Raw genomic sequence first — 27396 nt, 5'->3', positions numbered from 1 at the left:
CGACGGCGGCAAACCGGGTCTGTCGGGCGGTCGGCGAGAAGGTTCGGCATAAAAAAAGCGGACCCCCTAAAACACACAAATGACAATGGATGCTTAGAACTGCACCGGAAATTGATAACCGAGCAATAACAACTCGTTCTGTCCACCGGTCACCGCTTACCTTGCTCCATCGACCTTGAGTACTGCTATCCAGCTTTACCTCCTGAAAGCAAAGACAAAGAACAATGCTGTAACACAGCCACCATTTACAGTTACCCCACAAACACAAACGGCGACTGACCTTCTTGCGGGAACCCCCTCGCCCGGTCTTGGGCGCCCTGACACAGATTTCATCCATCTGCATCTGAAAGAAAGCGATGACAAAAGTCAGAGTCCTGCATGATAACAGCTCCAGGCATCCTGTGTCAATCTAGGAATACCAGCTAGAGGCCAAACTACACCCTATATTACAGATTTCAAGGCCTTGGGACTTGTCCTACTGCACCTATACACCAGACTACACGGCGGGGCAGAGCAGCTCCGGGCCAAACCCATGCAGGCACCCGTGACACAGGAAATGACAAACGAGGAGATGCGATGAAGAGAGAAAACTCTGGCAAGAGGAATGACCGCAAGGACCGAGAGAATGCGGAGCGAGATGATCTCGGCGAGACCGACGAGGCTCGAAGAAGATGCTAACGGAAGGGCTTATTCCGAGAACCGCAAAGATGGATGCCTGAGAATCGTCCGGTCAGAATCCTCTACCGCTCTTTGCATTCTGACAAGTCCTAATCCTCTGTAATGGATCACTGCGGTGCAGAGCTGTGAATATAGCTCAGAACAAGACCATAAAAGACCTCTGACTCAATGCCTCTGAAGGGAGATGCGATTCCAATGTGCATCCAAGCTCGTCGGTCAAAGCTCCGACGGTATCGGCACCCGGCCGAGGAACACGGATGCTAAGGATGATGCCTGGCATTTCCGATAAGCTGGCCCCTCGAAGGGCTACGGAAAAAGACCTAAGACACAAGATGCCCAAAAGACACAGAACATACAACAGACAAGTGACACGACACGCACCGGGACTGCTCTGCCCGCCTCGGCATTGTGATCAAAAGTGAGACTTGCCCTTTATGTGGGCTAAGGGGCCCCTTCTTGGACATTCCCACCTTCAAAGCTGACTCAAAAATCCCTCCCGGCGAGGCCCGACCCGGCACCCTGCTTTCATCCCCTCAGTGGGTCGTAACCCTCGACTTATCTCTCGGACGTCCGGGATGTGAATCCGCCTCGGGTGCAAAATAAGGCTACCTCGCTGTCCGGGAAGTTCCTGCCATCTCCTAGTCAGCTACAACAAAGAAAACCAAAACATCAGAAAATGTAAAGGCTTCATTGCAGAGTCCCATAACACTTTGGGAGGGCTCACGAAGGCGGCGAGCCGGCTCTGTCGGCCGGTCGGTGAGGGGATTTGGCATAATACAAGTGGACTGCTCAAAACACGCAAATGACGATGGCCGCTTAAAGTTTAGAGTACCGGCACTCGGCACCCGAGCGATAACAACTTTTTCCTTCCACCGGTCACCGCTTACCTCACTAACTTGACCTTGACTGCTGAGATCTGGCTTTATCTCCTAAAGAAAAAGACAAAGAACGGTGCTATAACATAGCCATCATTTACACTTGCCCAGCACAGACAAACAGTTACTAACCTTCCTGCGGGAATCCCCTCACCCGGTATGGGGCGCTCTGCCACAGATTTAATCCATCTGTATCTGAAAGAAAGCGATGACAAAAGTCAAAGGGCTGCATGAGAATTTCACGGCTCCGACCATCTCGTGTGAATTTAGGAATATCATCTAGAGCCCAGCTACAACCTACATTACAAATTTCAAGTCCCCAGGCCTTGTTCTATTACACCTATGTGCCAGACTATGCGGCAGGGCAGAGCAGCTCCGGGCCAAACCCGTGCAAGCACCCGTGACACAGGAGATGACAAATGAGGAGACACGACAAGGACAGAAAACTCTCTGCGAAAAGAACGACTGCAAGCACATCAAAGGGCTAAGGCAGAAGACACGAGACACAAGATGCCCAAAAGACACAGAACGTAACAATAGACAGGTGACACGACACGCACCGGGATTGCTCTGCCCTGCGCACATCAGCATTGTGATCAAAAGCGAGACTTCCCTTTATGTGGGCTAAGGGGCCCCTTCTTGGATATCTCCATCTCCAAAGCTAATTCAAAAATCCCTCCCGGCAAGTTCCAACCCGACACCCCGCTTTCATCCCCTCCGTAGGTCAGAGCCCTCGACTTATCTCTCGGATGTCCGGGGATGCGAACGTGCCTCGGGTGCAAAAAGAAGGCTGGCTCTCGCTACCCGGGAAGGTCCTGCTGTCGCTGGGCTGTTGTCTCTTAGTCAGATACAATAAAGAAAACCAAGATCAAACTATGAGTTTAGTGGCAAATAGCAACAAGTCGGCGGCTCGCTTCGCTCCTAAGTGCCCCTAGATTCTCAAGGCCCTAGCTTTATCCCTAGTCTAAGGCTGCGGCTGCTATTGTGATAGGCACCCAGGGTAGCAAGGGACAGAGTTACAAGGCGTTTCCATAAATGCATGGGATGTGTTTGCATGCCATAAAACTTGTAAATGAGGCTGCTATGCTTATGGAAAGGCCTTAAGCGGCTCCCAAATACACCGTGCCGCCTTCAAAAGCCCCCTGCTGTAACTCCTAACCCGCTACCCTGCTCGTCCTCCCTCTCCCGGTCGCAATCCTCAACTTCCCTATCGGAAGCCTCAATCTCGGACACCATCTACGGCACGAGGTAGATCCCTTTTTGGACACAATGAATTCACTGAAAAAATTTGAAGTATCCCACTCAACACAACCCAGAATAGCAGGAAGTTGCACTGCTCCAAAAAAAAAAAACCTTAGCACAAAACCAGAAATTATAAAACCACCTTACCAACCCTAAACATGTAACCCAAATGAGTGAACTTAAATATTACCTGTATTCCATGGTATCTTCTTCCCAATGTCTTCAAAGCCTCTGTTGCTTTAGAGGCTAAAAGAGCCTGCTGAAAGCAAGCTGAGATAAGCAGAAAGATCCCCATCACTGAAATGAGAGGAGAGCTCTTACCCCACTCACTCCCAGAGAGGGAATGACTCCCCTTGCAAAAGCCTGGGCTTAATATACCCCTGGCCGGGTCCGCCCCTCGTTCCCATGATGCCCAGGGAAAAGGGAGGAGCCAAATCCTGCAAGGTATAAAAGCCCTCCTAGGAGTTGCCACTGTTTGGCTCCTCTGACTTAAATTTGAGGTGAGTAAAGGGCTTGGTAGGAAACTCTTCAGGGAAACGACGATGCTTTCTTTTTTTGCTTTTATATTGAGCAAAAGGGTGGCCGGCCGGTAAGAAATCAAACTTTGTGTTTTGGGAACTCAGCTAGGTAATTTGTTGTTAAGTTGCATAATTATTCCCTAGTAATTACTGAGTAGTACTCCACCTGTGGCTTAGTAGGGTAGAGAAGAATAGTAATTTTATTAACGATGTAACTCTCCTTGGGACCTCTAATTAAGGCTATATACATTATAAATAAAAATAAGACTTCTTAATACCCTCCTAGCTGCTATTAGGGTTACGTCCGTGCGGGGCTCGCTCCCGTATGACGTTCGGTACCGGGGCTTGGGTAGGAGCACCCTGAGATGCAATTTAAATCCTTAAAATGCTCAAAAAGGGAGAGCTTTCTTTGACTGAAGTCTTTAAAATGAGGGAACGGGCGGGAGTTGCCTCCACTTGAACCGATACAATGGCAAATTAATGGCTTCTCCCCTTCAATTTAATCCCCTAACCTATTGGGAAAAGAGGGGTTTTCCTCACTTTAAAACTCTCTGGTGCTGGAAAAAGGGGGATTTTTCCTCAATTCAAACCCTTAGAAAGGAGGGAGAACTGGGCTTCCCCCTCAATTTAAACCTTACAATGATGGAAAAGGGGGAGATGAAAGGGACCTCACATACTGCCCTGCCCGCTCAGGTGCTGCCCCTTGGCACGAGAGCTCTTCCCTGGGTGTTTTCTTGAAGCGATGCTCCTTACCCGGGTGCATCCGGCCGCTCCCCGGCTCCTGCGGAGCGCTGCGACCGTTGTTCCCGAAGCGTCTCTCGGGACGCCTCCGTTGGCCCCTCTCGACCGGCAGCTCCCCGTGTAGGTGTGCCTCGGGAACCCTCTGAAAGCGACCTCTGGCAGAGCCGCCCCCTCCTCATCCACGCCGGTCGCGCTCGGTGCTGCCGCACCTCGGAGCGGGGGGATGAGGCGGAGAAAGGTCCTGCCGGTCGTTCCCTCCCCTACGTGGGCCGTCGTCCACCCCCGAAACGCCGGGGTGTGGGGCTTTCCTTTCCGTGGAAAAGGACCGGCCTTCTCGTCCGGGTGCACGTGGCCAAAATTGGGATCCCGCCTCCAAAATTCCCTATGTCCTAGGCTTGTACTTACCGAGGAAATTCCCTGCCGATCGCAAGCGATTACCGGTAATGGTTCTTCCATAATTGTTACTGACTTCCGTTTCCTTTGAAGTGTTTGACGTGTTCCTCGAGGGGGTCGAGGGTTTGGCCGGGTCGTTTATGGCCCGTCCCGGCAGGCCCGGACCGAACCCGAGCGCCCCCGTCGCCGGTCCGCCCTGAATTTCGGTGAAATATTGATATGGTTTATAAATACTCCCTTTCCCTGCTACTCGGTCTTTCCTCGTGTATCTGCAGGGAGAGGGTTTACTCTATCCCTTGATCCCACCCGCAGCTCTCCGGCCCAAATGCCGATGCTTGCGGACACGATCTAAGCAGAAAACTACTACGAGTGTTGGCTTTTTGAAGTAAAAGTCTTATTGTACATCTGGCTGTACAATTTAAAAAAATGCATCTATTGATGGTCATTATGGGAAAGCTTTTCAGAGGAGAAAATACCCATTTTGGTAGCACAGATCCCATTTTGACAATACTGCATTTTTGTGGGTTTGGGAATCCTGCCTGTACAAGACATCTGAAAATCGGTATTTTACAATTTGATATTTGGAAACGGGGTCATTTTGATATTTTGGAACTTGATATTCTGTTGTTTTGAAATGGAATTAGTTTGGTATTTTGGAACCTGGTATTCTGATATTTGGAAACCGGGTAACTTTGGTATTTTGGAACTTGGTAATTTGTAACTGGGTTACTTTGGTATTTCTGAACGTGTTCTGGCAATTTGAAACTGGGTTACTTTGCTACCTCTGAACGTGGTGTTCTGGTATTTTGAAACTAGGCTATTTTAATATTTTGGAACTGGGTATTGTGGTTGTTTGAAACTGTTTTTCTGGTATTTTGAAATTTGGGTTTCTATGATTTTGAACTAGGTTATTCTGGTATTTTGTTCCAAAATACCAGACAAATAACAAACAAAACAAAGAACAAAATTTTTCTGTAGGCTGTTTTTTTGGTGTATTTGTAGGCTTTTTTTTTTTTCCCTGTGTATTGTATGATGAGCTTTTACTGGTTTTGTAACCTCGGGGTTTGGTTTTTTGTAATCTGCGCCTGGCAGGGACCTGGGGCATCCCGGTCGAGTCTCTAGGCTTCGTTTGCTGTCTTCCGCTACGATTAACAGTTCCTGGCATGGGAACTGTTAAATTACAGACTATATGATGAGACGCTTCCTGAAACAAATTAATTCCAGCTAAATGACTCTTCCTGCTCTGCAGTTCCTATACCTGGCCCGGTTTAAATCCGTACCTAGCCCGACTCTTCGGTCCTTCCGTTTCCTACCGCTCTGCTCGGGGCTTTGCACCTCAGGCTCTTTCCTCCCTCGGTGGCGTCACGGCAGAATGCGGCGAGGTTTTGGCCGGCACTTGACGTCTCCGAGATGAACTTACCGAGAATTCTTCTGCTTTTCGCTGCACCTGCCACAACAACATTTGTTCACTGAAATAAATGCTTTCCACAATGAACTAAAGGTGTAAGGGAACAAGCGCTGCACTGTTGGGGAGGAGGATAGTTTGGCAAGGGAATTACACAGATCTGGAGGCTTGGCAGAATTGAAAAAAAGGCAAGAAAAACACAAGAACTCCAAGCCCAAGCTACATCCACTACACAAAACATATTGGCCATAAAAGCAAGAAATTCCCATCTGCTTCTAAAAAACCTAAGCAGCACAAAACAAAATCTATTTTGCTAGAGTTCTGCTTACCATAAAAAACCCTGATTAATTTAATCATGACACTTAAACTTCAGGCATATTAGAAAACTTGTACTGTCTGAAATGTCAGGGGAGGCTGATGCAGCAGCTCCACCCCAGTCACTGTGCTGGAAAGCACAGGAGGCACCTGCTACATCACAGGTACTTTTGGAAATAAATAGAACGCAGCACTTTAGGTTGTGACAGATTGTAAAGCACTGTACCTAAAAGCCCCATAACATAAACATGTACTGAAGCTGAAGCAAGCACCACATTTGAAGCTTCTTTCCATCCTGTTCCTTCCACCCACTTGCTGCAGTTCCCTGGGAGCTGCCAGGAGCACTTACTTGCACTGAAGCATCTCCCATGATGAATTTTGCCCCTTCAATAACAGCTAAGTAGGAGAACCGGAGCTGATCTGCAGTCTGGATGAGCCCCATCCTGTACTTCCTCATTTCCAGGAGAACCTGCTTAACATCCACGGAAGAAGGGTCTTTCCGTTTGTCCATCTGCAGATAAAAATGTGAAACGTGTTTTCTGCTCTGATGAGGTTCACTACAATGACTCACTTTGTGGTAAGGCCTTCACACCACCCTCCACATTACAGAACGAATGAACTCACATACAATTGGTATCAGCAGCTCTTTACTGGGTCTCCAAAAACACACAGGGGAAAACACTGGGCCTCAAAAATGCTGCTTTCCCTGAAAGCAAAGCCTGTCTTTGCGAATCACTCTGAAAACTGGAGACTTTTCTTCCCCTAACTCAAAATGGCCACTTAGGAATGAGACCTGCCTTGGAATACACTCCCAAAACAGCAGAGTAAAACAACAGGAAATCACAGGGAACCCCTCCAGCCCCTGCTCCAGCTCCTTTAAGGCTGCACCAAAGCTCCCCTGAAGGTGCCTGTGCAGGAGAGGTGGCCCTGCAGGTGGCCCTTACCAGCAGCAGACAGGTGTCCACCGGGCAGAAGGTGCCCGACCTCCCGATGCCAGCGCTGCAGTGCACCACGACCGGGCCGTGCCCGGGGCTCGGCGAGCCCGACTCCCGCACCTTGAACGGGAAATTCAGGAACGAGGCCGGCGACTCTGGGACCCCAAAGTCGGGCCAGGTGGTGTAGTGAAAGTGCAGAATCTCCCGAGTTTCCTGGGTCTGCAAAAACAGGGTTTGGGAACAGTTTTAGTTTGGATACACCAGTCAGAAGGACTGACTTAAATTCCAAGGACAAAGTTTCAGGGAGTCTCAAGGAGTTTTTATAGCTGCACAGCCAAGAAACTAATTACAAGTAATTGTCTCTTGTTGTGAAGGTCTCCACTGGGACCAAAGGGAATTGGGTAAGTAAATTTACTTATTTACAATTCAGTTATTTCAGTGCAGCTCAGAAGCCTGTGTCACTCTGGGTATGGCTGAGACATGAAACCGCCTGGAGTGTCCCCAGGTACGTCTCAGAAATATCCAAGAGTTTCATTTCCATGACATCTCATGCAGAATCATCAAATCCAGACCAATTCATGACCCCCAATTTCAAGCCAATCTCCTGGCCCGGCTGCGGAGCGATTCATCTGGTGCCCCGAGATGGGACCCTCTCTGCCCGGCTGCCGGATCCAGGGCTAAGCGGACCTCCCGGTCGCGACCCTGAATTTTCAGGGGGAGCTCGGCTGTCCTTTGGCTCGTGGCGGGGGCGGACAAGGACCATCTGCACCAAATTAAGGTATTTGCTATTCCTTTTAAACACAGAAATACCTGCAGGTCCAGGGTTCGAGTCCCTGAGGGTGGGTTGAAAGTCCCGAAGAAGACTCGGGACTTTTGGGTCTCCCAAAATTAGTCCTGGGCAAGAAAAAAAAGTACTTTTAAGGGGTTGGACCCCGACTTTCAAAGGGGTTGGACCCCACTGGGAAAGGTACCTTTAAGGGGCTGGACCCCACTGGCGTGTGCTATTGTACTGCTATTTTTGTTTTGTCTGTCGCTATTCTGCTGCTGTGTGAGTGAGAGTGGATGAGACGTGCTGTCAAAGTACAAAGCGAGTGAGAGGCTCTATCTGCGGTTCCGTACCCCGGCGACGGGCTCGACCGGAGGAAAGCGAAGCGTTTGGCAAAGAGCGAATGAGCATAAATCACATAAACTGTCGGTTTGGAATTCAACCTTACTGTCCAAAGGGGGTGGATTTTAGAGGAGAAAGATTTTAGCTATTGAATTGAAAACATGCAGACCCCCAACGCCTTTCTGATATAGCTCCATCTGATTTCCCTTTTGAAATCCCGTGTTAAGTGTGAGAAAACGGTTCTAAAGCTTGTCTTTGTGTGCATGTATTAATTGTGAGAGAAAGTGGTATTGTATTTCTACTAGATGGAGTGGGTGGTGTCCAAGCTGCCAGAGGAGAGAGCTTGGTATCAGACTAGAAAGAGCAGGAATAAAGAACTTGGCAGAAAAGGAAAGTGCAGATAATGTTAAAGGGGAGAGTGGCAGAGAATAGTGAGAAATTTGAGAGGAGCTGGTTAGAAAAGTACAGCAAGCGTATGGAAGAAGAGATGAGGAAAAGGCAAAAGCAATGGCAAAGGTGATGGCAGAGGTTGTAAGAATTGTGGACATTGTGGTTAATAGGTTTGGGTGTTTAGTTCCCTTTTCTGCTTGGTGTTTTGTGCGGAGCTGCGAGGCTCCTGTTATGTGGTGCTTGTGCAGAGCTGAAAGGCTCCTGTTTGGAGGGGACCCGTGCCCCTGTGCCTTTTGTGTTTTGTTGTGAAAAGCCAAAATTGGCAGGTTTCGGTTCTGAGGTGAATCCGGAGCTCCTATCTTGTGGGGAACCCTCCCCTGCCACCGGTCTGTGGTTTATTGTGGAGAACTAGAATTGGCAGATTCTAATCCTGCGGCCAATTCTGCAGCTGCTGCCTTGTGGGGATGGTGTTGTCCCTGTGCAGGCCCAGGTATCTGTCATGCAGCCTCATCTGCGGGGGCTGTAAAGAAACCTATGGGGAGAATGTTTTGCTGTCCTTCCTTGGTTAATTTGTTAGTCACCTCTCTACTCCTGGGGTGGACTTGGTAAAAAAAAAAAAATATTGAGATAAGGAACAATTGGTTACTAAAAGATGATTGATTACTAAAAATGTGATTGGTTATTAAAAAAAAAAAAAAAAGGCGACTCAAATGCCTGATTCACAGACTGCAACTCTTGCAAAACTTTTAAAAGCAGTCTCGCTCCCTCCGCTGAAGAATCAATTGGAAGAAACCCCACCGAAAACCTGTGGGAGACAACAAAAGTGGTGCGACAAGCACTTCATAGAATAAAAACTAAAACTCCACTTGAATAAGTTAATGCAATTAAACTCTTGTTTCACTCAGACATATTTTTTTGGGGGAAGTTTGTTTCTTTTCTCTTTTCTAGGAATGTCAAATGTCCCGACATCAAAGATAAAGCAAGCAGTTTGAGAGCAAGGAAACTGCAAGCAGCAAAATCACACCTAAATGTGATAACCATTGCTTCGCTGTCACTTTGTGTTAGCCCTATAAAGTTTTACTTCTTTTTTAATAATCGGTCTAGTGGGCCAAATTTTCACTTTTCTTTTATAGGAATCTACCAACACATGAGATGGAGCTGTGTGAACACCAATGAAATTGAAAGTGTCACCATAATTGCTTGCATTGTCAGTTGGTTAATGTTTGTAATGTGTTTGTGTTTTCATTGCAAGTGACAGATCAAATAGTAGTTAAAGCATTCTACATATTCTTGAGTTTAATTTTTGTCTAACTTGTTTTGTCTTTTTACTGAAAAATGGTGTGGCTCAGGTCTTATGGATGTATAATTTGTTTCAACCAATATGATCCTGAGAGTTGGTATAAGAATTTATACATATTTGAAATCCTACAAATATGGACTAACCCTCCCGGTTCTGCCTCAGAAGGCTTCAAAATTATTATAATCTGGCTAAATTTTTTGGATTTTCTAATTAGTGAATTAAAGAGTCTTGACAAAACACAAGCAAATGCTACATGAGAAATGATTGAATCCCCCTTCCTAAACCAGGAGGGATACAGAAAAGCCTTCTACCAGCTCTCAAACTAAAGTGCTGTTCAATCTCATGCCATATGTCTTAAGAGGATGTTTTAACTTTTCCTCACCCCTCCTATTTATAGCATATTCTGCAATGTCAGTTGTAGGTGCAGAATGGGATGAAGGCAATTTATTCACCAAAAAAAAAAAAAAAAGGCTACATGAGGTAAAAAGAAAAAAAAACCCCTAAGTTTGAAAGAGAATTCATTTCATTTTTAATCCCACCAAAAATAAAGCCACAGTTTGTAGTTTGTGTCAAGATTAAATGACAAGAGTGCTATAATCTGTCTCCTGGAAAACAGAGCATAGCCCTGATGTAAAGATATGTTTGCATGAGAATATTTTGTATGAAAATGTTCTGTGTGTTAGTTTTGTATCATAAAAACTAATCCTTCATAATGTATAGAATTATATAGCAGAGTAAGAATATCATTATAACAAAAACTGTATAAAGAAGTTACAACCAAAGAAGCCTCCTGAAGATACCTGACTAGGACTTTGAAGTGTAAGTTAAACCACTAAGATTAGATAAAGGGAAAACCCATTCTTTGCCCAACTCAGGCCTAGGAAAAAAAACAAAACCAAACCAAAAAAAAACCAACAAAACAAACAAGACTGAAAGAAGAGAAATACCCATAGATAGTAAAATAACAAATCAGATGATCCCATTAGTAAGAGATGTTGAAATTCCAGGGAGATCAAAACGGGCTCCCCCAGTGATTATTGAACTACTGGAAGGGGTACAACCAGTGTCAGTTAAACAATATCCACTAAGGCATGAAGCATGAGTAGGAATGGAACCAATAATTAGTAAATTTATTGATCAGAAGTTGTTGAGAGAGTGTAGGTCTTCCTGCAATACCCCAATTCTACCAGTACAAAAGCCAAATGGAAGTTATTGATTAGTTCAGGACCTGAGGACACTTTACTCACAAAATTACCAAGTGACTGAGTGTGGTTTTCAGTTTTAGATTTAAAGGATGTTTTCTTTTGTCTGCCATTAGCTGAAAGCAGTCAGGAGATTTTTGCCTTTGAATGGGAAAACCCCAGAACAGGGAGAAAAAGCCAGCTTACGTGGACTGTATTGCCACAAGGATTCAAAAATAGACCCGTGATATTTGGAGATCAATTAGCCGAGGAACTGGAAGCCTGGACGCCGCCGCTTGGGAAAGGGAAGGTACGCTCTTGCAGTACATCGATGATCTATTAATAGCAACAAGGACCTGTGAAGACTGCAAGAACTGGACTGTAAGTCTTTTAAATTTTCTGAGACTAAGTGGACATAGAGTCTCTCCTGAAAAGGCTCAGCTAGTCCTCCACAATGTTACATATCTGGGGTATGAACTGGCAGGAGGGGAGAGAGCCTTGAGAGACAACAGGAAGGAGGCAATTTGTCAAATGCCCTGGCCAACTGAAGAACCAAAGAACTGAGAACTTTTCTGGGAATGACAGGATGGTGTAGATTACGGATCTGCAACTATAGACTCATTGTGAAACCTTTATACCAACTCCTAAAAGAGACTAGGGGAACTCACCTATGCTGGACACCAGAGACTAATAATGTATTTGTAACTCTACTGGGCATACCAGATGTCACTAAACCTTTTCTGTTGTTTTGATATGAGAGACAAGGACTGGCGCTGGGACTTTTGGCACAGAAGCTGGGACCCTACAAAAGGCCGGTGGCTTATTTCTCCAAGCAGCTGGACGTGGTCAGACACGGAGAGCCTGCACTGCGTGCAGTGGCAGCCGTGATCCTGAACGTAGAAGCTCGCGAGTTCACACTGGGACAGCAGATAACTGTTTTTGTCTCTCACACGGTGTCAGCAGTGCTCACACAGAAAGGAAATCACTGGTTAACCCCATCTCGCTTTCTCAAATACCAGGCTGTCCTAGCAGAATCGGAGGATGTGAGTATCCAAGTAACTAACATTTTAAACCCAGCAGCTTACCTGGGGCAAGGCTGCTGAGGAGCCTGTACGGCATGACCGCATCGAAACCGTGGAGGCAGTTTACTCCGGCCGCCCGGACCTAAAGGACTCTCCGCTAGAAAATGCGGCAAACTGGTTCACCGATAGGAGCGGTTATGTCAAGAATGGTAAGCGGCTCGCTGGGTATGCAGTTACAGCCACAGACGCTGTCATTGAGGCAAAACCATTACCTGTGGGGACATCAGCTCAAAAGGCTGAAATAATAGCCCTAACTCGAGCCTTGGCATTGGCCGAAGGAAAACCTATCAACATTTGGACTTATTCAAGGTATACTTTTGGGGTGGTACACGCTCACGGGGCTATCTGGAAAGAAAGGGGTTTATTAACCTCACAGAAGAAATCAAGCAAGCTACTGAAATTGTACAGTTACTGGAATCAGTGGTAAAACCTTCAAAAGTGGCTATAATGCATTGTAAGGGACAGTCCCAGGGTAACACTATCCCGGAACTGGGAAATGCTATGGCAGACAAAACAGCAAAGGCAGTGGCCAGTGGGGTTCAGATCCAAGCCCTAGCTCTAATTCCTTCTAGCATCCTTATAAGTAGAAAAAAAAAAAAAAACACCATATGACACTGATGATTTAAATTGGATACAAGAAGACAAGGGACAAATGAGCACAGATGGGTGGGCTAGGATAAAGGGTCTCATAATCATACCCAGAAAACTCTTAAAATTATTTATCCAAAGCGAACATAGCATCAGATCACCTTAGATTACAGTTCTTGAAGGTTTGAGGAGGTATGAGACAAACTTACAGCATGGTTACCCAACTTACCTGGCTTAAACAATTGTTTGTAATAGCTATTTGTGTTATTGCATTGTTACTTAGTGTTTGTATTAGTAGTTACTGTTGTATGATATTATGTACCTGGAATCGAGATGCTTATGCTCCATGGCACAAGCATAAACTTAGAACTAAGATAGAGAAGGGTTCTTACTTTAAAGACATGCAAGATTTGTAAAGAATTACAAATACCCAAAGAAAAGGGGGGGATTGAAGAAGGGGCAGTCAATAACTAACTCACGTAAGCACAAGTTAACTAGCTGGAGACAGCAAATGTTAGTTCAGACAGCAGATGCTAATTACACAACCTAAGAAGCCAAATTCACCTTAATCTTGTCAAGATAGAGGTGTAATAAATAAGGGTATTTTGTTCATTGAAAACAGCTGACACAGGCCACAACGTACATAACAGGAAATGTCTTAACAAATCCATATGTAAAGGTTGTAAGTGCTGTAAGTGTACTATTGTTTAAGCTCCAGGAAGAAAAGCGGGGGATACTAACTGACCAAATATGGAAAGGGTCACCCAGAGGGCACTTGAAGAAGACTACTTGCCTTCAGCTATCGACCACCAGAAGGCAGAAAACAACCCCCTAGCAACAAGCTCACACATGCGTAGAGTACTCCCTTAAAGATAAGTTAACAGGAAATGATCCTGCATAAAAGAAGGACTGAAATTTGCAAACCCCTGCGGCAGTCGGTGGAGCGGGGACTCCCCTGTCGCCCAGCGCTGATTTTGCTTATGCCTTGCTTGCTGTAATTAATAACTTCTCTAATTTGATTAAACCTCCTTGTCTGCCTCAGTCAATCACAATTTGGTGCCGTGACTTGGATGGGAATGGTACGGTGAGACAGAGATAGGGGAGGCGCCCCACCTCTGGTGGCCTCGGTATCCTCAGTCTTTACCTCGCTCCCACCAACGAACCTAAACTCAAGGCATTAAACAAAGGGAACCGGTCGGCCCCATAAACTTTGTGCACAGAGGTCCGGACGAAGACGCTGGAAGCGTGAGTATTTGCGGAAAAGGGATCCGTTCGGTCGGGGTCGGGTATCCTGGAGTGTGGCGAGTGCGGTGTGTGAGAGGGGGGCCGGCAGCCGGACTCCCCAAGCGAGTGTGGACCCTCAGTAGTGCGGTTCCCATTGCCCGCGAGGGCGTGGGCCACGAACCAGGGGAAGCGAGTGATTCCACACACAGAACGCCTGAAGGCACTCCAGAGGATGGGACAGGGGAAAAGCAAGCCCTCTAGTTCCATGAGGTTTCCCCCAGTACCTGAGGATAGTCCGTTAGGGCTTTTATTGAATAATTGGAGGCATTATTCGAGTACACAGAATAAAGATAAGGCCAAGATGATTTATTATTGTATAGAGGTCTGGGGAGGAAAGCAGATATCACAAAATGTATTTTGGCCTATATTTGGGTCCTACGAGGACTGGGTGAGACAGGATTTGAATTTATGGGTAAATTCCAAAACTCCTTTTAGTCGAGAAGAGAGTGAATATGCAAAAATATGGATAGAGACCCCCGGGGTACTCCTGTTTACTTTAAAGGAAAAATCTGAAAACTCGGGGGTAAGAAGAAAAGATAAAAAGAAAGAGGAAGTCCCGTTGATTCCACCCCCCTGTATACCTCCGCAGGCCCCGCAAGCACCCCCACTCCCACTCCCTGAGCAGCCCCTAGAGGAAGAGGAAGGGAATCCTGAACCCGAACGGGAGGGACCAATGACAAGGGGCAGAGCTAGACGTCATAACCTCTATCCATTAAGAGAAATGCCTATGGGGGGACCCCAACCAGGAATTGGCTTTATTTCAGTTCCCCTTAGCTCTGGAGATGTACGGGACTTTAAGAAGGAAATGGGGAACCTATTAGAAGACCCCCTGGGAGTTGCAGAGAAGCTAGATCAATTTTTAGGCCCTAATATATAGACCTGGGATGAGTTGCAGTCAATTCTAAATATTCTTTTTACTGCAGAAGAAAAGAACATGATTAGGCGGGCGGGAATGCAAATTTGGGATGCCCAACATGCCCAAGGCCCACAGGCAGATATCAAATGGCCTTTACAAAACCCTAATTGGGATCATCAGGATCCAGCACACAGAACTCATATGCAGGACTTAAGGACAATAGTTATACAAGGGGTCCGAGAGGCAGTACCAAGAGGACAAAACATAAATAAGGCCTTTAATGAGAGGCAGAGAAAGGAGGAAACTCCAACAGATTGGCTAGAAAGGGTAAGAAAGAATCTACAGCTGTATTCAGGCCTGGACCCAGACACACAGTTGGGTCAGGCACTTCTGAAAACTCAATTTGTAGCCAAATCATGGGATGACATCAGGAGGAAGCTAGAAAAACTAGAAAATTGGCAGGAGAGAGGATTAGATGAATTGTTGAGGGAAGCACAGAAAGTATATGTCAGGAGGGATGAAGAGAATCACAAGAGACAAGTCAGAATGATGGTGGCAGCAGTAAGGGAAAGCAGAAAACAAGACTCTCCCCGCCGAATGGGGCAAATACCCAGAAAGGCCCCTAGGAACACAGAGGGAAATCAGAGAGTGGAAAGGAGGGAAGCAGTCGTGTGTTTTTATTGTGGGGAGAAGGGACACATCAGAAGGGATTGTAGAAAGAGGATAAGAGATGAAAAGATGTTCAAAGAAGATTAGAGGGGTCAGGGGCTCTACTTACTGGGGACCAAGAAACATCCGGAGCCCTTGATAAAAATAAAAGTCGGTCCCCAGTGCCAGGAATTTGAATTCCTGGTAGATACGGGAGCAGAAAGATCAACTATCCAAGTTTTACCATCTGGATGTAAAGTCTCCCGAGACACCGCCCTTGTAGTGGGCGCCAAGGGTGAACCTTTTGAGGTCCCTGTTATTAAAGATGTCCTGATAGAAACCGAATCAAAAATAGGAATAGGAAGCCTTTTGTTGGCACCAGAAGCAGAGTATAACCTCATGGGTAGAGATCTCATAGTAGAATTGGGAATAAACCTAGAAGTAATTAATAAAGAATTGAGAATCAAACTATGCCCCCTTAGAGTAGAGGATGAAAAGGAAATTAACCCTGAGGTATGGTACACGCCTGACAGTGTGGGCCAACTGAACATTCCGCCCTTCTCCGTAACCATAAAAGATCCAGAAATTCCAATAAGGATCAAGCAGTATCCCATATCCCCAGAAGGGAAACGAGGACTAAAGCCTGAAATAGACAGACTAAAAAGCAAGGGACTCCTAGAAGCCTGTATGTCCCCTTTTAATACACCCATTTTACCAGTAAAGAAACCAGATGGATCCTATCGATCGGTGCATGATTTAAGAGAAATTAATAAGAGGACAGTGGCCCGGTTCCCGGTGGTTGCTAACCCATACACCCTATTAAGTAGACTAGGGCCAGAAAATCACTGGTGTAGTGTAATTGATCTAAAAGATGCATTTTGGGCCTGCCCCTTAGACGAAAATAGTAGAGATTATTTTGCCTTTGAATGGGAGGACCCAGATACTCATAGGCGACAACAGTTGCGATGGACCGTGCTGCCACAAGGGTTCACAGAATCACCAAATTTATTTGGACAAGCATTAGAACAAATCCTCCAAGAATATCAAACAAGAGAAAACATTACTTTGATTCAGTATGTGGATGACCTCCTGATTGCAGGAAAAAAAGAAGAAGAAGTTCAGGAGGAGAGCATTAAACTGTTAAACTTTTTAAGCTTGAAGGGACTAAAAGTATCAAAGGCAAAATTACAGTTTGTAGAAGAAGAAGTAAAATATTTAGGCCATTATTTGAGTAAAGGAGAGAAAAAAATAGACCCTGAAAGAGTGAAAGGAATCCTCTCACTCCCGCCACCAAGGAGCAAGAGACAAGTAAGGCAATTGCTAGGATTAGTAGGCTACTGTAGACAATGGATTGATAATTATAGTACCAAGGTTAAATTTCTGTATAACAAGCTCAGTCATGACGGGTTATTGAAATGGAGCAGAGAGGATGAGCAGAGCTTAGAACAACTGCAACAGGATTTAATTAACGCTCCAGTACTAAGTTTACCTGATTTTAAAAGACCATTTTATCTATTTGTAAACATTGAAAATGGGACAGCATATGGAGTATTAACTCAATATTGGGCTGGGAGAAAGAAACCGGTAGGATACTTGTCAAAGCTATTAGACCCAGTAAGCAAGGGATGGCCTACATGCCTACAGGCAGTGGTAGCCTGTGCTCTCTTGGTAGAAGAAGCACGTAAAATAACTTTTAATGGGGAACTCAAGGTACTATCTCCACATAATATTAGGGGAATATTGCAACAAAAAGCTGAAAAATGGATAACAGATTCGAGACTTTTAAAGTATGAAGGGATCTTATTAGATTCCCCAAAGCTAACACTAGAGGTCACTACACTACAAAATCCGGCCCAGTTCTTATACGGAGAACCAAATGAGAAAAAATTAGCCCATGATTGCACGTTAACCATAGAAGAACAAACCAAAATCTGACCGGACTTAGAAGAAGAAGAATTAGAAGAAGGGGAGAGGCTGTTTGTAGACGGATCATCTCGGGTAATCGAGGGAAAGAGAGTATCTGGCTATGCAATCATTAAAGAGGAAGGGTCAGAAGTCTTAGAGTCAGGACCTCTAAGTAGATCCTGGTCAGCTCAAGCTTGTGAATTGTATGCAGTCTTACGAGCTCTGAGATTGCTGAAAAATAAAACAGGGACAATATATACAGACTCCAAATATGCATATGGAGTGGTACATACATTTGGAAAGATATGGGAAGAACGAGGGTTAATAAACTCTCAAGGGAAAGACTTAGTCCATCAGGAGCTAATAAGACAGCTACTCCAGGCCTTACGGGAGCCTAGAAGAATTGCTGTAGTACATCTTAAAGGACACCAGAAAGGATTAGATTTTAGGAGTAGAGGTAATAATGGGCCAGACCAAGAAGCAAAAAGGGCAGCACTTTTGGTTATACAACAAGTTCAGGATAAGGAACAACCAAAGGAGAAATTCCTCAATAAAACTAGAATGTATAGTTTTACAGAACAAGAAAAAGAGAAACTATCACAAATGGGGCTAAAAGAAAATTCAGAAGGAGAATGGAAACTCCCAGATGGAAGAGTAGTACTACCTAAATCAATAGCAGTAGAAATTTTACCAAGGTTACATAGCCAAACTCATTGGGGAACACAAGCACTAGCAGACCAGTTTGCCACCAAGTATATGTGTATTGGAATATATAATTTGGCAAAACAAATTGTTAAAGGCTGCATAACTTGCCTTAAAGTGAATAAGGCTTATTTAAGAGAACACCCATTGGGAGGGAGACCACTAGCACACAGGCCCTTTGCTAACATACAACTAGATTTCACCGAATTGCCCAAAGTAGGAAGAAGTAAATACTTATTAGTTATAGTAGACCATCTAACGCATTTTGTCGAAGCATTTCCCACAGCAAGGGCAACAGCACAGACAGTGGTCAAAGTTCTATTAGAAAATATTATCCCTAGATATGGAATAATTGAGACTATTGACTCCGACCGAGGACCCCACTTTGTATCTAAAATCATCAAAGAAGTAATGGGAATTATGGGAATAAAGTGGGAATATCATACCCCCTGGCATCCCCAAAGTTCAGGACGAGTAGAAAGAATGAATGGGGAAATAAAGAAGCAATTGACAAAGCTTATGCTTGAAACCAAGTTGTCGTGGGTGAAATGTCTACCATTAGCTTTGTTAAACATACGGACTCAACCAAGATCTGACATGGGAATCTCCCCTTTTGAGATGCTGTATGGAATGCCTTATAATATGGGGGAACCTCAAGATCACCCAAATTTAAGAGACCAAAACATGAATCATTATATTATTACCTTAATGAAATATAGAGAAGAATTATGGAAAAAGAGCATGATAACTCAAAGGCCCCCGCTAGAACTTAAACTACATCGAATTCAACTATTTAATTACACCCATGATTATTGTATTCAAGTGTCCATCATACCCCGAATCACGTATCATCCTAGTGAATACATGTACCAACAACACACCACAGCAGATCATCACCTAGTAAAAAGAGAACCTTTTATTGCATTAACCATAGCAACCCTTCTCACTATAGGAGGAGTTGGGGCAGGAACTGGAGTAGCATCCTTAGTCACCCAGCAAAAAGAATTAAGAGCACTAAGGGTCTCAGTAGATGAAGATCTAAGCCGAATAGAACAAGCAATTGATGGCCTAGAAAAATCAGTAAGATCTCTATCAGAAGTAGTCCTACAAAATAGGAGGGGATTAGACTTATTATTCCTTCAGCAGGGAGGACTGTGTGTAGCACTCAAAGAAGAATGCTGTGTTTATGCAGACCACACTGGGGTAGTGATAGACACCATGACTGAACTAAGAAAATGGCTAGAACAACGGAAAAGAGAAAGAGAGGCACAACAGAGCTGGTATGAATCCTGGTTTAATCATTCACCCTGGTTAACCACTTTGTTATCTACCATTGCAGGGCCTCTAATTCTGTTAGTCCTAGGACTCACATTTGGGCCGTGTATATTCAATAAGCTGATCTCCATAGTAAAAGGGCGCTTAGAAGTAGCACATTTAATGCTCCTTAGGGCTAAATACCAGCAGATACCAGAAAATCATGAAGAAGAAATGTTAGAATTAGCTAAACAAGAGCTAAAAAGATTCAATGAACAAAAATGAACAAGAGAAAAAGGGGGGATTGTAATAAATAAGGGTATTTTGTTCATTGAAAACAGCTGACACAGGCCACAATGTACATAACAGGAAATGTCTTAACAAATCCATATGTAAAGGTTGTAAGTGCTGTAAGTGTACTATTGTTTAAGCTCCAGAAAGAAAAGCAGGGGATACTAACTGACCAAATATGGAAAGGGTCACCCAGAGGGCACTTGAAGAAGACTACTTGCCTTCAGCCATCGACCACCAGAAGGCAGAAAACGACCCCCTAGCAACAAGCTCACACATGCGTAGAGTACTCCCTTAAAGATAAGTTAATAGGAAATGATCCTGCATAAAAGAAGGACTGAAATTTGCAAACCCCTGCGGCAGTCGGTGGAGCGGGGACTCCCCTGTCGCCCAGCGCTGATTTTGCTTATGCCTTGCTTGCTGTAATTAATAAATTCTCTAATTTGATTAAACCTCCTTGTCTGCCTCCGTCAATCACAGAGGGGACAAGGATTATCTCAGAGGCTGCTAAATCATTCATTATTTAAAGCCGTGGCTCAGTTAAAGAGCAATACCAATTAAGCTCCTGGATAAAAAGCCTGGGAGATCGGGGTTGGGTTTTTTTCCATTGTTCCTTTCGGTGGCTTTTTGCAAGCAAACTATGAAGCGGACAAGCCGCAAGCGTGCTACAGCGCCCCTTGCTGGGACTCGCTCCGGGCTGGCGCTGTTCCACGGTGCGAGGGGACCGGAAAAGCCACGCGACCCACGGAACCGGCGGCACTCGCCGCCCGGGGACGGCCCCGCGCTCCCGGAACCGGGCGGAGCGCGGCTCACGGCACGGAAGCGGCTCCTCCGGCAGGCGGGGGCGGCCCCGCGCCGGGAGACCCCTCCCGCCCCCGGCGCCTGCCGAGCGGCACTGGCGCCGGGCCGGGGGGGACCCGGCGGCGCGCGGCTCGCGGCACGAAAGCGCCTCCTCCGGCAGGCGGGGGCGGTCCCGCGCCGGGAGACCCCCGCCCGCCCCCGGCGCCTGCCGAACGGCACCGGCGCCTGACCGAAGGGGACCCGGCGGCGCCCGAGCCCCGCGCACGGACGGCACGGAGCGGGCGGGACGACCGGGGGCGGCGCGGCTCCGTGCCGCATCTCCCGCCTGCCGGCCCGGCGGCGCTCACCTCGGCTCCGCGCGGCTCGGACCGGCGCGGCTCCGTCGGTCCCTGTCGGCGGCCCAGCCCCCAAATTCCCACTCCTCCTCAGAAATTCCCCAGGGGCCGGGAGTGCTCCCGCGCGAGACATTCGGTGCCGGGGCATGGCCGGAAGCGACCTCAAATGCGGTGGCACGCTCCGATTCAAACCTTTCAAATGCTGGAAAAGCCGGAGTTTCTTTCAATTTAACCCCTGAAACTGAGGCAACGGGGGGTGTTCACCTCAATTCAAACCAATACAATGGTAAATAAATAAATGTGTTCTCCCTTTCTATTTAATGGTCTAAGATACCAGAAAGAGAGGAGTTTTCCTCAACTCTCAAATGATGGGGAAAGGGCGATTGTTACCTTCATTAAAACCCTCAAAAAGCAGGGGCAGCAGGGCTTCCCCCTCAATTTAGAACTTAGGTTGATGAAAATGGAGGGGTTACCCTCAATTCAAACCCATAAAATGGTAACATCTGTGCTTTCCCCTTCCATTTTAAATGGAAGTGGGATCCCCTCGTTCAAACACAGACAATAATGAAGGAGGAGTTTCTTCCCTCCATTTAAACTCCTTTTGTTCTCGTAATCCCCATTTTTTCTGAGGGCACGGGGGGAGGGACTGGCAAGATGAAATCAGAAGGGAAAAATAGAAAGAACCCCCCCCCCGCAAACCCACTCACCGGCTCACCTGCTTAGCTGCAGCTGCCTGGCGCCTCCTTTGGCAATGCTCCGCATCTAACTGCATCCGAGTGCTCCCCCAGACCCTGTGAGATGCTCTCACCGTCCTTTCGTGAGAGACCCCCCAGGACCTCACCGTAAGCCCCTCTCCTCCAACATAGCCCTGCAAAAGTGAACTGAGGTAACCCCTCCTAAAACAGGCCCCGGCAGGAGCCGCCCTCTCCTCACCGTCACAGCTCACACCTGGGGCTGCTCTGCCCCCTCATCATTCTCACGGCTCACACCTGGGGTTGTTGCCGGTCCAAGTGTGAGGGCAGGTGCAGAAAGGATTTGCTGCTCCTTCCCTGGACGGCTCATTGTCTGCACCTGAGACGCTGAGGCACTGGGCTTTCCTTTCCATAGATAATAGATAGTTGATGCCAGGTGCAGGTAAACTGTCAGGGTTGGTTTTTGAAATATTTTTTTAAACTAGAAAGTGTTCCATAAGTATGCATGTGACTTTTGAGATTTGATATACGAGACTTGTTGAGCTTTTGACGGGGTACCCTTCCTTCTCGGACCGGGGTAACGGAGCAGAGGAGGCTGCTGTTCTGCTAAGTTCTTTATTTCATAGTCTCATAGTTTTCTTGAAGGCAGAGTTCAGAGGGGGTTACATGATAAAGCCAAGCAGCAACAGCAGGCAAAAACAGCCTCTTCTATATGTTCTATATGCTCCATATACTCTATATGCTTTATATACTATACACACTATACTTGATGCACTCTATACAATGTACTATACACTCTATATTTTTTCTTACGGAAGTGTGGATTATATTTGTTAACTGACCAATAAGATTAATACACGATTCCAGTTTTTCTTAACCTATCCTGGCCTGATTCTAACAGTCGTAAGCCTTACACAAGTACTACATAGGTATTACACAGATTTGCGTATGCAGTTTCTATCGGCTCTTATTGTTTATGTGAACAGTCTATCTAAAAAATATGAACAGTGTAATTCTATCTATATTTTGTCTAAAGTAAAGAATTCTGTGAAAAGGTAACACTGCTGCAGCAAGAACTGTGTTTAAGGTCTCTGCTACAGCTTTTTAATGTTTAAGGCACTTAGCATATATTTCTACTGAAGTTAAAAATCTATGTTTCTATTTCACTTTGGTGTGGCTTCATGTATCTCAGCCTGTCCAAAGGTTTAAATTCAATCCCCGTGCTTTGGCTTCCCTCTGGGCCTGGGTCCAGAGGAGCTTTTGCGCTGACAGAGACTAAATCTCTCACCGGTTTTAGAGTACTGCATTGAAAGTCTGTGCGCTTTCTCTTCTTTCCCTGTTCTGAGCGAGTTCTTTGGAACTTCTTTCTTCATTGAATTTTTTTATTTACACTTCAGCAAAATGTGGAAATAACGTATACAAACACAAGTACGAATACAATCCATATACATGCTGGCAAAAGTCCAATTTACACACGGAGCAATACATGGAAATTCAGTGGCAAACACCAATACAGAACAATACAGGGCAATGCAAGCCAAATACATATCAATACAATAAAACAATGCTACTGTTTCTGGAAAGTTTATTACATTTTCTTTTATTGTTATAAGAAACCCAAAACAACAACATGTAGAGAACATAAGTCATCCACCACCCACACCTCCTTTAGCTTACACACAAACCCACCCTTGCTCTCATCTTGACCGCTCCACTAACCCTCAGTGCTCCATGGGAATGTGGTTCCCAGGAGCCTCCAAATCATCCTGCCTCACAAAACCCCAGCGCCGGCATGGTCTGCACCCAAACCTTGGCGATGAACGTCGCCTCGCAGACCGGCCAGGACCGAAGGAAAAAAAACCTGGGGGGGGACAAACCTGGCTGGGGTTTTTTTAATTCAAAATTTTAAAATGTGTTGAAAAACCTGAAAGGCAAAAATCTCACATACAACATTAGAACCCATCAACACACATGCTCTCACAGGCAGACAGAAGCAGAAAGACAGACAACTCTCACAGACAGACACACACAGTCACACACTCTTCAGCTTACACACTGACACTCAAAAAACTCTACGGCTGAAGATTCTTCAGCACATCTTCCAGCTGCTGCTCCTCAACATCAAACGGTAGATCCTGGGAAAATTGGTAGCATCAGTGACCACAGAGATCCAAAGCCACCTCAGGGACCTGAGAGACAACATGAGGCGGTCAGTGAGGGGCCAAAGGCTAGGAGTTATCTCCACGCTAGGCCCATAAATTTTCTACCCAAAACGCCATAGAAAAGATATGAACCTTTAAGTTTTATAACTGTTCTTCTTAACCATTACCCTGCCAGGGCAGGGCAGCTCCAACTGCAAAGAGCACATGGACAAGGTGGTGCGCCAAATATAAGCAAAGACGACAAGAGGGCTTGAGATAACTCTCTGGAAGATTAATTCTTGAGCCCGATATGCTTTAAGGCAACAAAACCTACAGAACTACCGCGGTCACGTGAGGAGGGTCTAATATGCTCCATATAGAAGTCTAAGGGAATAGGATGTGAACAGAAGGCACTACCAAAAGTGAGAAGGAAGATGGATGAGAACATCTCCTGCACTTCCTCTGGTCTCAAAAAGTAAAAATGTAAAGATGCCGGAATAAGCCCAATCTGGGAAAGTACACAAGGAGAGACCACCCCCCCCCCCCGCTGCCAATACGGCCCAGAACAATGCCGATAAAGCTTCAAGACATAACAAAGCCGTAGGACACAGAAGAGGGTGGACACAAACTACACAACATAGACACAAACTATGTAACACAGAGAGAAGTTAAAACTGCCCAGCAGTTTCACCTGATGGACCCAAGATTCCTGCTGCAAGATGAGCCAGAAAGTGATGATGCCAAAGGAAAGACGGCTCTATGGCAATAGCACGTGACAGTGAAACAACTCCTTACGAGAAGTTAGTGCCAAAGCTGTTAAGAGGATGCTCAAGAAGTGCAGTAGGCCTAGAGAAAGAGGTGATGACTGCTGGGCGACCGCTCTGGACCCAAATGCAGGCTCCTCAGGCAAAAAGATCTGCGATGACATCAAGACTCAAAGCACAAAGCTTGCAAAAACATGGGTATGGAACTGCTCTGCCCGGCAAAGGGTCAGGTGATGCTAAGGAGAAACCCTCTCCCTTTACTTCCAAGGGGCCCATCCCACTACAGCCCTCTCCTCTAAGCTAACTTCAGATTGCCTCCTGTGATTCCAAAGGTTTTTCCCTTCGCCCAACCACCAGTCCCAACACTTAGCTTTCAGAGATGAGAGGAAAAAATCCATCCTCGACAGAAAAGAACTGGGCGCTGTGGACATCAGTACATTCCCTGTAGTCTGCTTTGGAGGCTGTGAAAATTCAGAAAGAAACTTCAGACTGCGATGAGACGTCCCAAAAATGACCCCTTCTGCAACGTCCCCCTCCCTCATAACTGCAAAGGCTAATCGCTTACCGGCCATTTCCAAACTTCGGCTCCACACCGGCTCATGGTACCCAAGATGACAAAACAGAAAACGTGACTAACACCCTCCAGAAGATTAATCCCCAGGGGTCCTCTACACTGCTACCCTGGCACACCGCAAATCTTCATCCGACTCTGGAGGGGGCCTGGACAATACTCGCAAAGTGAAAAGGTACATGCTTGGCACCTCAAAGGACTAAGGCAAAAGACCTGTGACATGAGATGCACAAAAGACAGAGAACGCACAATAGACACGTGACATGTACCGGGACTGCTCTGCCCTGCGCACCTCGGCACTGTGATCAAAAGCAAGACTTAAGCTTTGTGGGTCCTAAGGGGTCCCTTCTTGGGTATCCCCACCTCCAAATCTGACTCAAAAATATCTCCGGTGAGTGCCAACCCGACACCCCGCTTTCACCCCCTCTGTGGGTCACAGGTCTCGACTTACCTCTTGGATGTCTGGGGATGTCAATCTGCCTCGGGTGCAAAAGGCGGCTGCCTCACCATGCAGGCAGCTGGTGCCTTCACCAGGCTGGTTATCTCTTAGTCAGCTACAATAAACAAAACAAAACAAACATCAGTGCATGAGCTTAGTGGCACCTCAGCCAAAACCCATCAATTCTGCCACTCACCATCTCCTAAAAAGGCTGGAGTCCTCGGGCCGCATGCTCGTGCCGCGCTCCAAGGCCAACACCATCGTTGTAGGGTATACCTGAGTTGAGTGGAGACGAGGTGATGCGGCATTGCTAAAACTTGAGCGGACCCACGCTCCCCCTCCCTCCCTCCCCAACTTATTGCAACTCCTCAGCCATTGCCAAAGGAAACCTGGATGGTACCTTCACATGGAAAAGGTAAAGGCTTCGTCACAGAGTCCCATGATACTCACAGAGTACTAACGTGGGCAGCGAGACAGGTCCGTCGGCCGGTCGGTGAGGGGTACGGCATAAGACAGTGGGACAGCCTGAAACACACAAATGACAATGGATACTTAGAGCTGTGTCAGAACTTAGCAACCAAGGAATAACATGTGGTTCTTTCCACCAGTGACTTCTTACCTCATTCACTTGACCTTGACTGCCGAGATCTGGATTTACCTCCTAAGAACAAAGACAAAGAACAATCCTGTAACACAGCCACCATTTATGTTTGCCCTGCAAAGACAAACAGTGACCGACCTTCAGGTGGGAACCCCCTCACCCGGTATGGGGCACTCTGCCACGGATTTAATCCATCTGCATCTGCAAGAAAGTGATGACAAAAGTCAAAGGGCTGCATGAGAACTTCACAGCTCCAGCCATCTTCTGACAATCTAGAAATATCAACTAGAGGACAAACTGCACCCTACATTACAAATTTCAAGTCCCCAAGCCTTGTTCTATTACACCGATATGCCAGTGTATGCTGCAGGGCAGAGCAGCTCTAGGCCAAACCCATGCAGGCACCCATGACAGAGGACATGACAAACGAGAGGATACAACAAGGAGAGAGAACTCAGGGTGGAAAGCATGACTGCAAGCACATCAAAGGGCTAAGGCAAAAGACCTGTGACACAGGACACCCAAAAGACATGGCATGCACTATAGACAAGTGACACAACATGCACTGCGATTGCTCTGCCCTGCGCACCTCAGCATTGTCATCAAATGTGAGACTTTCACTTTATGCGGGCTAAGGCGCCCCTTCTTGGGTGTCCCCATCTCCAAAGCTGACGCAAAAATCCCTCCCGGCGAGGCCCGACTCGATACTCCACTTTCATCCCCTTGACTTATCTCTCAGACGTCCTGAGATGTGAATCCACCTGGGACGCAAAAGAAGACCGCCTCACCATCCTGGAAGCTCCTACCATCGCTGGGCTTTTGTCTTTTAGATGGCTACAATAAAGAAAACCAAACATCAGTACCGGAACTTCGTGGCACATTGGCCAAGCCCCCAGCAGTTCCACTACTCACCGTCTCCTAAGAAGGCCGGGGTCCTTGGGCCCCAGGCTTTGGCCATGCCCCGAGGCCGATACCGTCATCGCAGGGTATACCTGAGTTAAGAGGAGAGGAGGTGATGCAGGACTGCTGAAACTTGAGCGGACCCTTGCTCCCCCCCCCCCCCACCCCGACTTGCCGCAACTCCTCGGCCATCACCAAAGGCTACCGGGACGGTACCCTCACATGGAAAAGGTAAAGGCTTCATCGCAGAGTCCCGTGATACTTGCAGAGGACTCATGACGGCAGCGAGCCGGGTCCGTTGGCCGGTCAGCGAGGAGTTTGGTGTAATACAAGGGGACCGCCTGAAACACACAAATGACAATGGATGCTTAGACTTGTACTAGAACTTGGCACGCAAGGCATAACAAGTGGTTCTTTCCACCAGTGACTTCTTACCTCATTCACTTGACCTTGACTGCCGA

At 46.5% G+C, this 27396-nt stretch overlaps 1 protein-coding gene and 3 long non-coding RNA genes across 11 annotated transcripts; all 4 read right to left on the bottom strand.

The window, feature by feature from the left end:
• Positions 1–182: 182 nt before the first annotated feature.
• LOC138110948 (uncharacterized) lies at positions 183–1750 on the bottom strand. Its single transcript, XR_011151177.1, has 4 exons — positions 1686–1750; positions 1566–1607; positions 281–1324; positions 183–202 (listed from the first exon to the last, which is right to left on the bottom strand). It is a non-coding gene; the product is annotated as an uncharacterized lncRNA (long non-coding RNA).
• Positions 1751–2193: 443 nt separating this feature from the next.
• Positions 2194–21683, bottom strand: LOC138112038 (tyrosine-protein phosphatase non-receptor type 1-like). 8 transcript variants are annotated; one of them, XR_011151529.1, is made up of 9 exons: positions 21543–21683; positions 20840–21029; positions 7913–7996; positions 7112–7321; positions 6517–6678; positions 5728–5894; positions 4460–4643; positions 2986–3092; positions 2194–2391 (listed from the first exon to the last, which is right to left on the bottom strand). XR_011151529.1 is itself a non-coding variant. In XM_069018727.1 (4 exons), the coding sequence occupies exons 1-4, from the start codon at positions 21597–21599 to the stop codon at positions 5784–5786; spliced, it is 540 nt and encodes a 179-aa protein (XP_068874828.1). In that variant the 5' UTR covers positions 21600–21683; the 3' UTR covers positions 4860–5783. The 8 variants fall into 8 exon arrangements, 1 of the variants encoding a protein (XP_068874828.1); XR_011151530.1 differs by having other exon boundaries at positions 2986–3051; XR_011151533.1 differs by having other exon boundaries at positions 2986–4643; positions 20840–21068.
• A 1409-nt stretch (positions 21684–23092) lies between these two features.
• On the bottom strand, positions 23093–25266 carry LOC138110946 (uncharacterized). Its single transcript, XR_011151175.1, has 3 exons — positions 24990–25266; positions 23814–24885; positions 23093–23708 (listed from the first exon to the last, which is right to left on the bottom strand). It is a non-coding gene; the product is annotated as an uncharacterized lncRNA (long non-coding RNA).
• A 188-nt stretch (positions 25267–25454) lies between these two features.
• On the bottom strand, positions 25455–26097 carry LOC138110947 (uncharacterized). Its single transcript, XR_011151176.1, has 4 exons — positions 26054–26097; positions 25885–25959; positions 25631–25710; positions 25455–25549 (listed from the first exon to the last, which is right to left on the bottom strand). It is a non-coding gene; the product is annotated as an uncharacterized lncRNA (long non-coding RNA).
• Positions 26098–27396: the final 1299 nt, after the last annotated feature.

The sequence above is a fragment of the Aphelocoma coerulescens genome, chromosome 5 (assembly GCF_041296385.1).
Source record: "Aphelocoma coerulescens isolate FSJ_1873_10779 chromosome 5, UR_Acoe_1.0, whole genome shotgun sequence".
Lineage (NCBI taxonomy): Eukaryota > Metazoa > Chordata > Aves > Passeriformes > Corvidae > Aphelocoma > Aphelocoma coerulescens.
The sequence above is the reverse complement of the archived record's forward strand: the minus strand, read 5'-3'. Positions and strand labels throughout refer to the sequence as shown.